The 12,186-nt window shown below is 41.3% G+C and overlaps 1 protein-coding gene across 1 annotated transcript in view; it reads left to right on the forward strand.

The window, feature by feature from the left end:
* Nucleotides 1–230: 230 nt before the first annotated feature.
* NSMAF (neutral sphingomyelinase activation associated factor) overlaps nucleotides 231–12,186 on the forward strand; it is a 40,348-nt gene continuing 28,392 nt past the window's right edge. The window contains exon 1 of the mRNA XM_042785933.1: nucleotides 231–1,612. Coding sequence (XP_042641867.1) covers nucleotides 1,560–1,612 — 53 coding nt within the window. The 5' untranslated portion in view covers nucleotides 231–1,559. The remainder of the gene's footprint in view (nucleotides 1,613–12,186) is intronic.

Here is a 12,186-nt window from a genome sequence, read left to right on the forward strand (position 1 = left end):
GTGTAACACATGGGACGTAAGTACTGCACTTCAGCTGCTGTTGATCCCTCAATGTTGATCCCTCAATTGGACTGCTGTAAGGGGTCTTATACCTTAAGATAAAGACAAAAAATCATGCTAGAAAGTCACAAGTAAAGCTATAATAATAAATCATTTATGAATGCAGTCTATGAGGAAAGTGAACAAAATTGTTTAGTCTGTGAGATTATATAGTATCTGCACATATAAACAACTGTATAAATACATATATATTTACACACACGTATTTATTAAAACCTGTCTGAACAATGTAACAAATCTCGTCCATTTCCACTGCCAGTATGACAACAAGGAATGCAGCAAATAAAATTCAGGTTGGATATTGGACAAGTACACATTCATAAATGCTGTTAGGCATTTATACAAGCTACATACAAGTGTTGCAGATTTCCTTCAAACAGGTGCTTCTACAAATCGATTAGACAAATAGGTCTTACAGATGATATCACTGGTTTTCAAGCTGTGATGTTGCCTCCTTAGAGTCTGTGAACTACTCCTAAGAGGTCTCTGAAAAAAAAATCAGCAAAAGCAAGCCTCTTCTCAGTATATACAACACTTCTCATATTCATGTTTGTGGGTCCACAAACTGGAAATGTTTGAGTAACACTGATCAACATATACATGATTCAGCCCCAGTGCAGAGATTAGATTAGACAATCTCTTGAGGCCTATAAACCTATAATTCTTTTTTTTTTTTTTTTCTATGTGAAAAATTACATCCCCTCTGTGAATAATTTTTTAACTTATAAAAATGCACATAGTATTTTTCTATCTCACAAGAGACTGTGTCAGTAAACACGATTTTAGTTACCTCCCCTTTCCGCAGAGGTTTTTTCACATTTTGAACACTTGGCAGAACTTCACCTCCTGCCCGGACAGCATCGGTCACACACCTTACAGGCAGAAGGAAGTCACTGCAACGGCGTTATATTTACATTTTTTATATAAATGCCAGTACACTGCCCCTTTTGCTATGTCATTAAGCGTACACTTCCCTCCGTGCGCACACGAGGACGATTTTCGGCCCAGGCATTACGCTCGCTGGCCGCCCCGGGCCGCGGCCGGGCCGCCCGGCGCCCCGCGTTTCCACACGCAGCCTCCTCTGCCGTGAGCCGCGGACACGGGTGGCACCTCCCCGCCAGCAACAACACACACAAACCGGCAGAAACTTTAAGGAAGAGAGGGAGGGGTGTGGGTGGGCGGCCGCGTTCCCGCGGTGCGGGCCCCTGCCCAGCCCAGGCCCCGTCTCCCCGGAGGCCCTGAAGGGCAGCAGAAACGCCGCAGCCCGGGGGAGGGCGCAGAGCCCCCGGTGCCACGAGGCTCCCTTCTCCGGCTGCCTGTGACACCTTCCCCCGCCTCTCCGGCGGTATAAACGGGGCGGGCGCCCGCAGCCGGGCCCGCCAGACCGGCTGCCTGCCCTGCGGTGGCGGGGCGGCCCGCTCTCCCCGCCTCCCCGCGGCCTGGCCCGGCCCGGCCCGGCCTGGCCTGCTGCGGCAGCGGCGGCACCAGCGAGGCCCTCCATGGCTTTCATCCGCAAGCGGCGGCTGGAGCGGGAGCTGTACTCCAAGGAGAGGTGAGCGGCATTGCCTCCCCGGCCCCCGCCGGCGAGAGAGCCCCGGTAGCGCGGCGCCCCGGCCTAGTCGCGCCCCCCGCCGCGGCCTGCCAGTTCCGCCGGGGCGGGGGCGCCCGGACCCGGGGGGGCGGGGGGCCCGGGGCAGCGCCGCGGGCGGCGGGACCGCCTCCACGCAAGCCGCCGGCCCCGGCGGAGCGGCGGGCTCGGAGGCCGGCCGGCCGGCCAGCTGGGCTTCGCCCTCCTTCTGCTGGCGGTTTTAATCCGGTGGCCGATGATTCGCCAGAGTTGGGAGCGGGGAGGCTGCGGAATAGACCTGGGAGAATATAAATGCCGCTCGCCGTGTGTACGCTGCATGGAAATAGCATGTGTAGACTTTTATTCGTTTGTTCTCAGTCGCGTTAGTGGCGTGGAGTTACAGCTCTGCTTCACTATAGATGGAGTTTATTTACTTTTTTTTTTTTTTTTTTTTCCTGAGCACTATAATCACTGTATTGTCATCCCTTAAATTACAGACTCTGTGATGGCTCTTTAAAGTGTTAAATTTAATTAGCCCATTCCTGCTTTCTGACTGTAATCTCTATTTTTGTGTTCGTGTGGCTAGCTGAACATACAAGAAAGGCTTATGACACGTGTTTGAGTATGTCCTGAATTTACTCTCTTATTTTTAGCTAGTGTCATGCTTTCTTTTATGTGATTTACCTGCATCTGGCTTGTCACCAAGTTTTGAAGCCCTGTGCAGTCTTAGTATTGCCATGTAGGAAATCTCTGTGAGGTGAGAGCAGTAGGTCAGCAGGGTCATGCAGCAGAGGGACACGGGTGTCTTCTCTGGGGGGGTGGAGCAGGGCTCCCCCTTTGCCTCCCACTGCAGAAACTGGGGGGCCAGCAGGCACAGGGGACGGGCAGCAGACAGGTCCCACACGAGTCCTGTGCAAATTCCTGATGTGCCTGATGCTGCTGGTTACAAAGCACTTTATTGTTGGTGAGAAAGCCCCATGACAAAGAGCTCAGCTCAGGTTGTTCATATAAATTCTGATTCATAGCTATTCAGCCTGTGAAGCCACTACAGCTTTTGAAACATTTTCAAAGTACAGACTTATTCTGGATCCTTTATTGTCTTCCTGTGTATCTTTTGTTGCTTTTGGGGGCTGCTGTTGGTTTCAGTTGTGTCTGAGGGGCTGCAGGGAGAATGGATAAACTTCCTGAATAGGAGGAAAAGAGGAGGATTTTAAATTTTGAAGTAAACCATCTTAAGTATAGGGAAAGCTAGAATAATTGACTATATTAGATCTGTTAAGGATTTACTGTACATAGCCTCCTTTTTTTATGAGAAGCTGAGAAGGCCAAAACTCATCATACTTGTCCCAAAGAAACCAAGTGGAATCTAAATCTCTTCTAAAAAGCTCTGAAAACAAAACCAACATACCCGTGTCTGTCGGTATTACTGACCTGCAGTTATGGAAAGTCTAATGAGAAGTATTTTTCTTTGCTTGTATCTGGAAGCATTTTAGGATCTTACTATCTGAGTTTGTAATTTGAGCACGTCATGAAAAATAAGTCTTGTTCTCATTTTCACTGGTAGCTTTTCCTATCTAAATATCTGTAAACTCATTTCTCTGTTTCTTCCCCTTGCCTGACAATTGATATTTGTGTAAAACAGAAGTAGATTTGTATATGTTTTGTACCCTATATCAGGTCTTTTTGCCTCCCTCTCTTTCTGTGCTTTTCTAAATTAGTAAATCTTAAAAAACATTTAGGTAATTTAAAAGGTTTTGGGATCTGAAATAACAAATGAGAAATATAAAGTTTTGACTACCATATTCTTTGTAGTTTTGCCTTAAAACAATACAAAAAAAAAAAAAAAAAGCTCTTTATAACACTTAATTGAAGGAATAGTCTCTGAAAGCTTTTCTTTTAGCCTTCTTGCTGGGTAGTTGTTACAGAGATACCAACTCCTGCTTCAAACCTTCACTTGATTGATGTCATCTTGGTGTAGATATTTCCAAGAGAGATGACCAGGACTTTCTGAAACTTTGTGGCAACTGCATTTCATGTGTCCTTTGGGTTTTTTGTAGTCACTTGTATGTTGCTTTATACAAAAAATGTAAACTAGGAGAGTTCTGGTTAAGAGTACTGTGACACTTTGTAGGTTAAAAGTTAATCTTACATAGTTGCTCTGGGGAGAAGGAAGATCAGTTTTAAGAGGAAATAATTTTTTTCAGATCACGTAACTAATTAGTTGGACTGCTTTAAAATGTGGTTACATAAACATACTTTTCTGACTTTATGCTGTTTTCTAAAAGAAAACAAGGAAATACTGAAATGTCCTGTGCGCGCACACAGAGAACAAGCAGCAAGTTTTACTTTTCATGTGATTAAACAAATCCATGTCCCTACTAAGGGGCATTCATTCTGTCAGGAATTTTCCCTTCAAATTAATCTACGTTGGTAGACATCTATTTTCTCTTTGCCCGGGTGTTGAGAGTAAAGAAAAATGAGATATGTCCCTTTTCAATTAGAGTTACATGCATGCTTACATAATTTATTCTTTAAAATATTCAGCATTCATGAGTAAGAATCTTTTTTTACAAACAATTTTAGTTGCAAAACATCAAATTAAATGGTGTGGTGTTTGGCTCAAGTTGTTGCTGTCGTTACAGATTGAGTTCTGGGTTCTGTTGGTGGTGTGCCCAAAGAAGACCAAGTCTAACGCTTGGTACAGAGACTCTTTATAACACAGTTCTGCTAGTTTGTCTTGCACGCTGCTCGGCCTCCTGTTCGAGGGGCTTATCTCTTCTGCTGGGAACATCACTCACACAAAGCAACACACAGGCAGTGTGTAGGTCCTGTGGATGGATCTTTCACGTGATGTTTGCTTGTGCATTTGTTTTGTTTTGTTTGGTTGGTTGGGTTTTTTTGTTCATTTTTTGCTTTTTTTTTTTTTTTTTTTTTTTTTTTAAATCTGTAGCCTTATATTACTCTCCTGGGACAAAATATACATGATGAAGGCTTTTATTCAACCATCCACAAATGAGTCCTACAGCTGGCCTGTAGAAACTTTGCTTTCATTAGGCAAAGGTTTCATTTTAGAATTGGTTTTATACAGCAGTGTCCTGCTGCTGATTTGGCTGGCCTGCTGTTTCATCCCTGGCAATGTCCTTCCATTAGCAGGACTGTAGTTCCATTATTGGGTCAAGTGATTGTGCAGGTTATATCAGATCAGCCACTCGAAACCCTTGTGCCCAAGTAGATTTCCAGCATGTGCTTTCCTGATGAAGTGATGAAAATGGTAAGAATTCAATCACAGATTAAGAATTTAAAGCAGGACCAATGGGGTACTTTCTCTGGGTGGTATAAGCAGGATTTTGCCAAGACAGTGGTTGCTGCACATTCATTCCTGTGTCCGATTTGAACAAGTCCGGTGCTTCAGGTGATGGGTGGCATTAGTATATAAAATAAATAGTGCGTTTGAGGGTTTTGTTTTGCTCCACCCCCTGCCCCGTGTTGCTGTATCTCAGATGAGATCTTTTCAAACTGAAGTATAGGGGGACATGCACATCAAGCAAAGTAACAGTAAAATTCTCAAGTAGACTAAGCCTGATACAACACAGTATTTGAACGATATTTTATAGCATCTTGGCAGGATTTATAAACCCCAGATTGTAGTTTGTAAAGTGTGATTTGCTTCTTTGTTGCATACTCTGAACAGGAATGTTTGGGTTCCGTTTGGGTTCCCAAACCTTGTGGATAGAGGATGACATCATACAAAGTGAAGTTTTGCAAGGATTTTCCTGCTACTTAGTGTCATGCCTAGTTTTCCTATGTGTCTTGGGTGTGTTCTTGACTCATATTCCTCGGCTCTTTTCTGAGTGGCAATTATATGGGAGCTTCGTGAAAAAGGCATAAATAAACAAGTCACTTCAACTTTGTATTTAGAAGAGAGGAACCAGAGTTCTTCACTGCTTTGTTCATTTACCAGCCTTACCTGTGTCACCCCTAGCTTTCTCCTGCTGTAGATCAAGTTCTGTTTTTCTTGGCAAGGTGCTTGCCTTTTTATTTTCTTTTAGCCCTCCACTCCCCTCCCCGCCCCCCCCCCGCCCAAAAAAAAAAGAAGCTGCTTCTTGTGTGCTTCTTGTGATTCCCTTCACACGAAAATACCTTTCACATCACTTCCATAGGAATTTTTCGGATTTTCTTACTATAACTTTTCTGGGACAATATGAATCCAGGCATTTGAAATAAGTCTTCAAGCCAAATTATATTAGCGTGCTTTAATTTACCTCTCCCCTTAAGTGTAGGTGGTACCTTTTAAGCTCAAACAGCTCCATCATATGCTATGAAAAGATTAACTCTTTACTCTACCAGGTTCTGTATACCTCTTAACACTGGATGGGAATTGAAGACGTTCCAACACAGAAGCTGTCAGAGCCTTCATTAAACTTATCTGGGAGCGTTTGGAATTCTGTGTGACTACGTTATGCTGATTATGCACTGCCTCCTCTCCTGCTCCCCCAACATATGCCCCCCAGACAGACACAACTGTGACCTTCTGTTTCAGACTTGGGAAACTCCTTATGCTTTTTAAAGATGTGGGGTTCTTTTTCCAGCTATGCGAGTTACAACAGAAGATGTTCCCTGACCTAGCGTGTTGTTCTCCCCACTCCAAGCTGCTTCTGCTGTTGATTTCAAATACAGGGTTTGCATTAAACTGGCAGTTTAACAGCTGAAGTGCCTTTCCACCCACTCTAAGGGCCAAGGCTTTGCCCTCGTGGCAGTGATGGCTACCAATTAATTTCATCCTGGAAACTGCCTCTCTCAGTGTCTCTGACAGCAGAACGACTGCGCAGGCTTGCTGCCTTCCAAAGGGTAAGGTCCTCTTCCTGGCCACCTTGTTCTTGCCCCTGACCCCTTCACATTGTGCTGTCTCTGGTACTCCATGTTCCCTTCCGTGGGCTGATTCAGGTTACTAAATCTGTGCAAAACTGTCCTGGGGAAACTCCGTAGTTCTGAACAGAAGTTTGTGTTCTGATCTATCTGCTAATGAGGCAGATTTTTCAGTCAGAAGTGGATGGTTTCCACAACTGTAAGTTTTTTTTGAGGCATTACAAGTTGGTGGGCTAGGTTGGACCAGCGAAGCTACTGAAGCTTTTTTTCTCTTTAAGTTCCAATTTTCAAATTATCACATGTATTAAGAAAATATCGTGTTCTCTGAAGTTTTCTGAAAACTTGTTTGCTGTTGTTGACACTTTGAGGATAAAGACCAGACTGTTAAGAAGCTATAATATAAGGTATTGAACATCTTTTGAACTCTCACCCCTTACAGGTTCTTTCGTGGGGTTTGAGCTTTCTTTGAAAAGCTTGTCTAATTTGTGTATTTGTCACTTTCAAAAGAATATACTGGGTTTTGTTAAAATAGTCTAGTATGTTAAGTTCAATATACAGGAGAAAATGGTAAATGATCCCTGAAGACACGACTGTGGTTTACTAACTCCGTCAGTCTGTTGTGAGCTATTAAATAGCACGGTGACCACAAATTTTGTGAACATAAACCTGTGAAATGTGTCTTTATTAGGAAGCCAGCATAAAAATAGCTTGTAATACACTTTATGGTGTGTTTTATTGCTTGATTTAAAAGGATTTTGCGTCAACAGATGTTTGAGTTGCTTTCCAAGAGAAGATATAGCATTAACCTTCTCTAAGTACATTTTTAATAAATCCTGTTTAAATCATTTATACTTGAGAAGTTTCAAGTAACAATCGGGTTATAAGTTTTAAAAATGGGTTAAAATGAACCACTTTCTGATGTTAAGAAAAATATCTTAAATGCGATCCTTTTCTGTTTGTCTGAAACAGATTAGTTTCTGATATTTGATTATTACTGTATTATAGGAATGCAGTTTGAGAGCAGCAGGCACATGTAGAAGATCCCTTTGCTTTTTTTTATTAAAAACTACACCTGTTTGTTAGAACCAGAGCTGTTTTTTCAGATACTAGTTTTTGCTGATAATTTAAAACAAAGCAAAAACAAACCCACAAAAAACCTTTTTCATTTTAGATATGATAGTATATTTGTACTTTTCCCAGTTAATAATTATAATTTGCTTTTTGGAGGAAAAATATTTTTCTTTTTTGGTATATTTTTTTATTTTTTAAGAGGGAAGCAGTTGCATTATTGAAGTTGTCCAGTCCTTCTCACTGGAAGATCAGTTTGCCTGACTAATTTCTGAAGTTGAGGAATTTTTATGTCTTGGAGTCAGGCAAGGGAGGGTAAGCTAGGAACAGACTTCCTTAGTCTTACTTGACTTGACATTGGCTTTGTGATCCAGGCTGTTCTTCCAGTGCAGTGTGGTAAGTTATAGGCTTACAGTGTGTGCTGTTAATTACTCAGCACAGGAAACAGTACAACTGCTTAGTGGCTGAAGACCAAAATACAGTTCTCAAATGTTACAGATTTAATTAGTTTCTTATACAGGATATCATGCGTTCTCTTCCTACTATTATTTGTTTGTTGCTTGTTTGTTTGTTTTCCTGTCACACGCAGAAGAATTAAATTACTATTTTAGATCTATACTAAGTGTGCGTACAAATTCCTGTCATGGGACTGCATAGCAGTTGATAGTATATAAATTTTGTGTGTCAGTCAGCTTGATATCACAAGTGTCTTTGAAATACCTTCTTTAGCTCTTTGGAAGACAGTTAGCCTAAAGTCCAGCTGCTTAGTTGCATGTTGAAGATCCCCGTTGCTTTAACTGTATAGATACTGTGATTGATTTCCTATTTTTTCAGGCCTTCACAACACTGTGTTTGCCTGCTCATGCAACATGGCAGAGACTGGTCTGTTCCCTTGCTGTCTGTAAATACTTGTTAAACCTCCTGGCAAGCCCGAAGTATCATCCTGTGCAGTGATGGTTCTCAAGAGGTACCCTGTTGATACAATAACTGTCAGTGCCTCTACTTACTTATGTGAAAGAAATCTGTTCTGAGAAGATAAAAAGCTCTGACTGTAGTCTAGTAACATCTGATGAAACTTGACTTTTCCTTTTTTTGACAACCCTATGGATCATTAACACAGACAAGTGAAATTTAAATACTTAAACTGTAAGGACTGAGATGAATTGAGAGATTCCAGAGATCATGCTTCATAATCTTCAAAGTTCTTAATTAACAGTAACTTGAACTGCTCTAGATTTGTTTACCAGTAGTTGAGATGCAAGTCTTAACTAGAACTTGAAAATGTATTTGTAGAAATGAAGGTAAGATGGACTATCATCAGGAGTGATTGAAAGAAAACAGCAAGAGAAAAGGAGACATGAAAAGCTCCAGGGACCTGGAACACAATGGCAGTATCATGAAAAGGAGTTAAAGATAGTCTTGATAAATGTATGTAGGCAGCTGGAGTCCAGGAAAAAGAATAGCAATATCTCCTCTTAGCTAATGTTGTGATTAATCATAAATTCTTTTGTCCTGGTGAAGAAGCAGATGGTGAAAGCATGTGGTTTGAGGGCTACTTTGTGGCCACGAAAGGTGGAATTTTGAGAGATGCAGTTTTTGTGACAGAATCTTCGGACAGGCTGTAAGTTTGTCCCAATTGCAATGGGTGCTTGAGAAGGAGTAGAGATTGATGATTGTATTTGTGGAGGTGTGATGTCTCGTTCTGTCTGCCTGCAGAATTGACTCATAGCAGCCTGAAAATAGAGGAAAATGCAGCTAGGGTAAATGGACTTGCAAGTAGGAAAGTAGCAACAAGTACAGAAATGCTTGGAAAAGACTGCAGAACTGCCTGGAAGATTTTTTTGTGGAGAGTGTGGGAGGTAAAGATAAAATGTGGAAAATGCAGTTGGCCTATAGGACATAGAGTGTTTGGAGGAAAACACTTCAACAGCTGCCAGCCGTACAACCCTTTTCAAGACAGCAAAGCTGAGATCAGAAAGTGACAGGAGGCTACAGCACTGGAGGTTGCTGGTCTCCAGCAAGGAGCTCTACAGTGATGCTTTCTCTGCAACTAGGTAGTGAGTAGTCATGTGGAAGAGACACAGAGAGACTATTAGCAAAAGGGTGAACTGGATGCTGCTACTACATATTGTATTTAAAAAGGAAGAAACCTACAATTTCCCACTGTGCCTAGTTAGTGTATATGAAGTTATTCTTGAGGTTGTGTGCATAATTTGTGCGTTACTTTTTTTCCACGAAATCATGAGCAACCTGGTCTAGCGGAAGGTGTCCCTCCCCATGCAGGGGGGTTGAAACTAGATGATCTTTGAGGTCCCTTTCAACACAAACCATTCTGAAGATGATGCCAGGGAAACTGTACCTCAAATCCTTCCCGGTAGCCCACAGCTTCTGATTTTGGGAAAGTGAATTGATGCATAAAGCGTTGAGTATAAAGATGCAACAGTTTCTAGGGGATGGTTATCCTGAAAAATTTGAAAGATAACGCACTCGGTTTATGTATTTCAGCTTATGTAAGCGTGTTGTAGTTACTGTGAGTAACAGAGCTAATGTTTTGATGTAAAAACATGGCTTATCCTGAATATTTGAAAGATTCCTGCATTTACCAAAAACTTACAAGGGAAGTCTAGTAATTAGCAGTGCTGCCAACAGGTGAATTTGGAAAGAGTATAAAAACATGGGGGAGTTTGTCTCCACCTATTCTTTTGACAAAGGAAAGAGGCCAAGAATGAAGAATTTCAGAAATCAGTTTTCTTGGAATAAAAGTTGTGAGACCATGAACCTTATTGCTGTGAAGCTCATTGTTCCCTATGTCAATAGTATCTGTCCTCTGATGAATGAGAATAGAAGATTTTTTTTTTTTTTCAAACAAATATGGGTATTACCTTTGTGCTTAGTTTTTTTTTTTTTATTTAAATATGTTGGCTTGTGGATAATAAACTCAGTGTGTATGCTGGCATATACTAGAAAGAAAAACATTCTTATGGTGAATTGTTCTTTATATATCCTAACGTAGCTTTACTGAAAAGCTTTCAATCAAAATGTGATAGCATTGCTAGATCTGAGTTTGAAGAATCCCAGGTATTTTAAGTTTGTCCCAGATGATTTCAAATGGACGATGTGTTGAAAAATGGGATTTAATGGTAACTGTACAGAAGCTACTTTGATTTCATAGTCGTCTTCCCTCTTAGCTTGTAGACTGTTCCTAGCAAAGCCTTTTTTCCTCAAAATGCAGAGCTAGACCTTCTATTTTAGTCTTTCTGAAGGTAAGTGACTAAAATAAATATGAAAATAATTGTTTGGCTCCTTCAAAGACAACAAGGCCTCAGAAACTTGGAAATTCAGTTTACACCTTTTGATAGAACATGCTTTCATAGGTGGTACTAAGTTTGAAGAACAGAATTCTATGAGAAATAAAAAGCAACTGAAGTTATACCTTCTGAGAAAGGATACGTGAAGGCAAAGCCCTAATACCCCACTGGAAACTAGAGATATTTAACAACAACACAATACCAGCAATGGGGATAGAGGCTGAAGAGATTTTTTTGAGATTTTTGTTGAATTTGCTTAGGGAGCTTGGTATTGTGTTATACTGTTCTAACTCATATGTTTTCTAACGTTTTAACATCAGTTGTTTCTTAATGGCATCATAAAATATCTGTTTTCAAGAGAAGAGAGGTAAAAATAACGATTAGGACAAAATGTCTTGGACACACAAGCATTTTTGAGTATATAGACCCACTGTTACTTGTAGTTACAGTAAACCTTTATTGTTATGTTCTGTTTAATATAACAGGCACAACACAAATCTCAGGCGAACAAGATGCATTTTCCAATAATGCTGTTTTCTCTACTGTGAAATATGCTTTCTTAATGAGCAGGCTATTCAGTTCATTTTGTGAACTCTCGACATGTTTACTGCTGTTTGAATACTGCTCTGGGGACACTTGGCATTTATTAGCATTGTCACGGGCATTTCTCATAAAGCACATCAGGAATACAGTACAAAAAGCTCAAAGCGTGGATGAGAACAAATACTAAGTACCTCTGCAGATCAGACCAGCGCTGCACATGAACAAGCTGTTGTACTTCCAACTAAAGTGATCCAGGGTGGTTTTGCTCTTCCTACTGTGCCAGTGCCCACTGGCATTCTGCACAGCTCAAACGCTTAGGTTGACCGCATGGTCACCCCGTTGGTAAAGTTGGTGAGTTTTAGTCGCTTGCAGCAGTTTAAGTTGAATCATCAGAGAACGCAGTTTCATGTTGTATCTAATCTAGCCTATTTGCATTCACCTCGTACCAGCACTGTCAGTACTGTGATCCTGCAATTAAATACTTTAGGAGACTTCAATTTTTATTTTTTGTTTGATGTTGAGGTTTGTTGTCTATTAGATTAGTCCATAAACAGGCTTCCTGTGAGGTTGAACAGACACGGGTTGCAGAGGGAGTGCAGAAATATACTTGGAGAGGAAGGTAAAGCTGCCTCAGAAGCTATCCTTCAAGTGGCTCAGCTGTGTTGTAAAAACCATGGCTGTGTTATCACTTAACACTTTAGACCCATCTAATTTGGCTTTGCTTCAGAAAGATCTGATCTCCTCCATTCCACACGGTTAGTTCCTGCCCCTCCT

Source organism: Tyto alba, unplaced genomic scaffold (genome assembly GCF_018691265.1).
Source record: "Tyto alba isolate M040663 unplaced genomic scaffold, T.alba_DEE_v4.0 Super-Scaffold_9, whole genome shotgun sequence".
In the NCBI taxonomy this organism is placed as follows: Eukaryota; Metazoa; Chordata; class Aves; order Strigiformes; family Tytonidae; genus Tyto; species Tyto alba.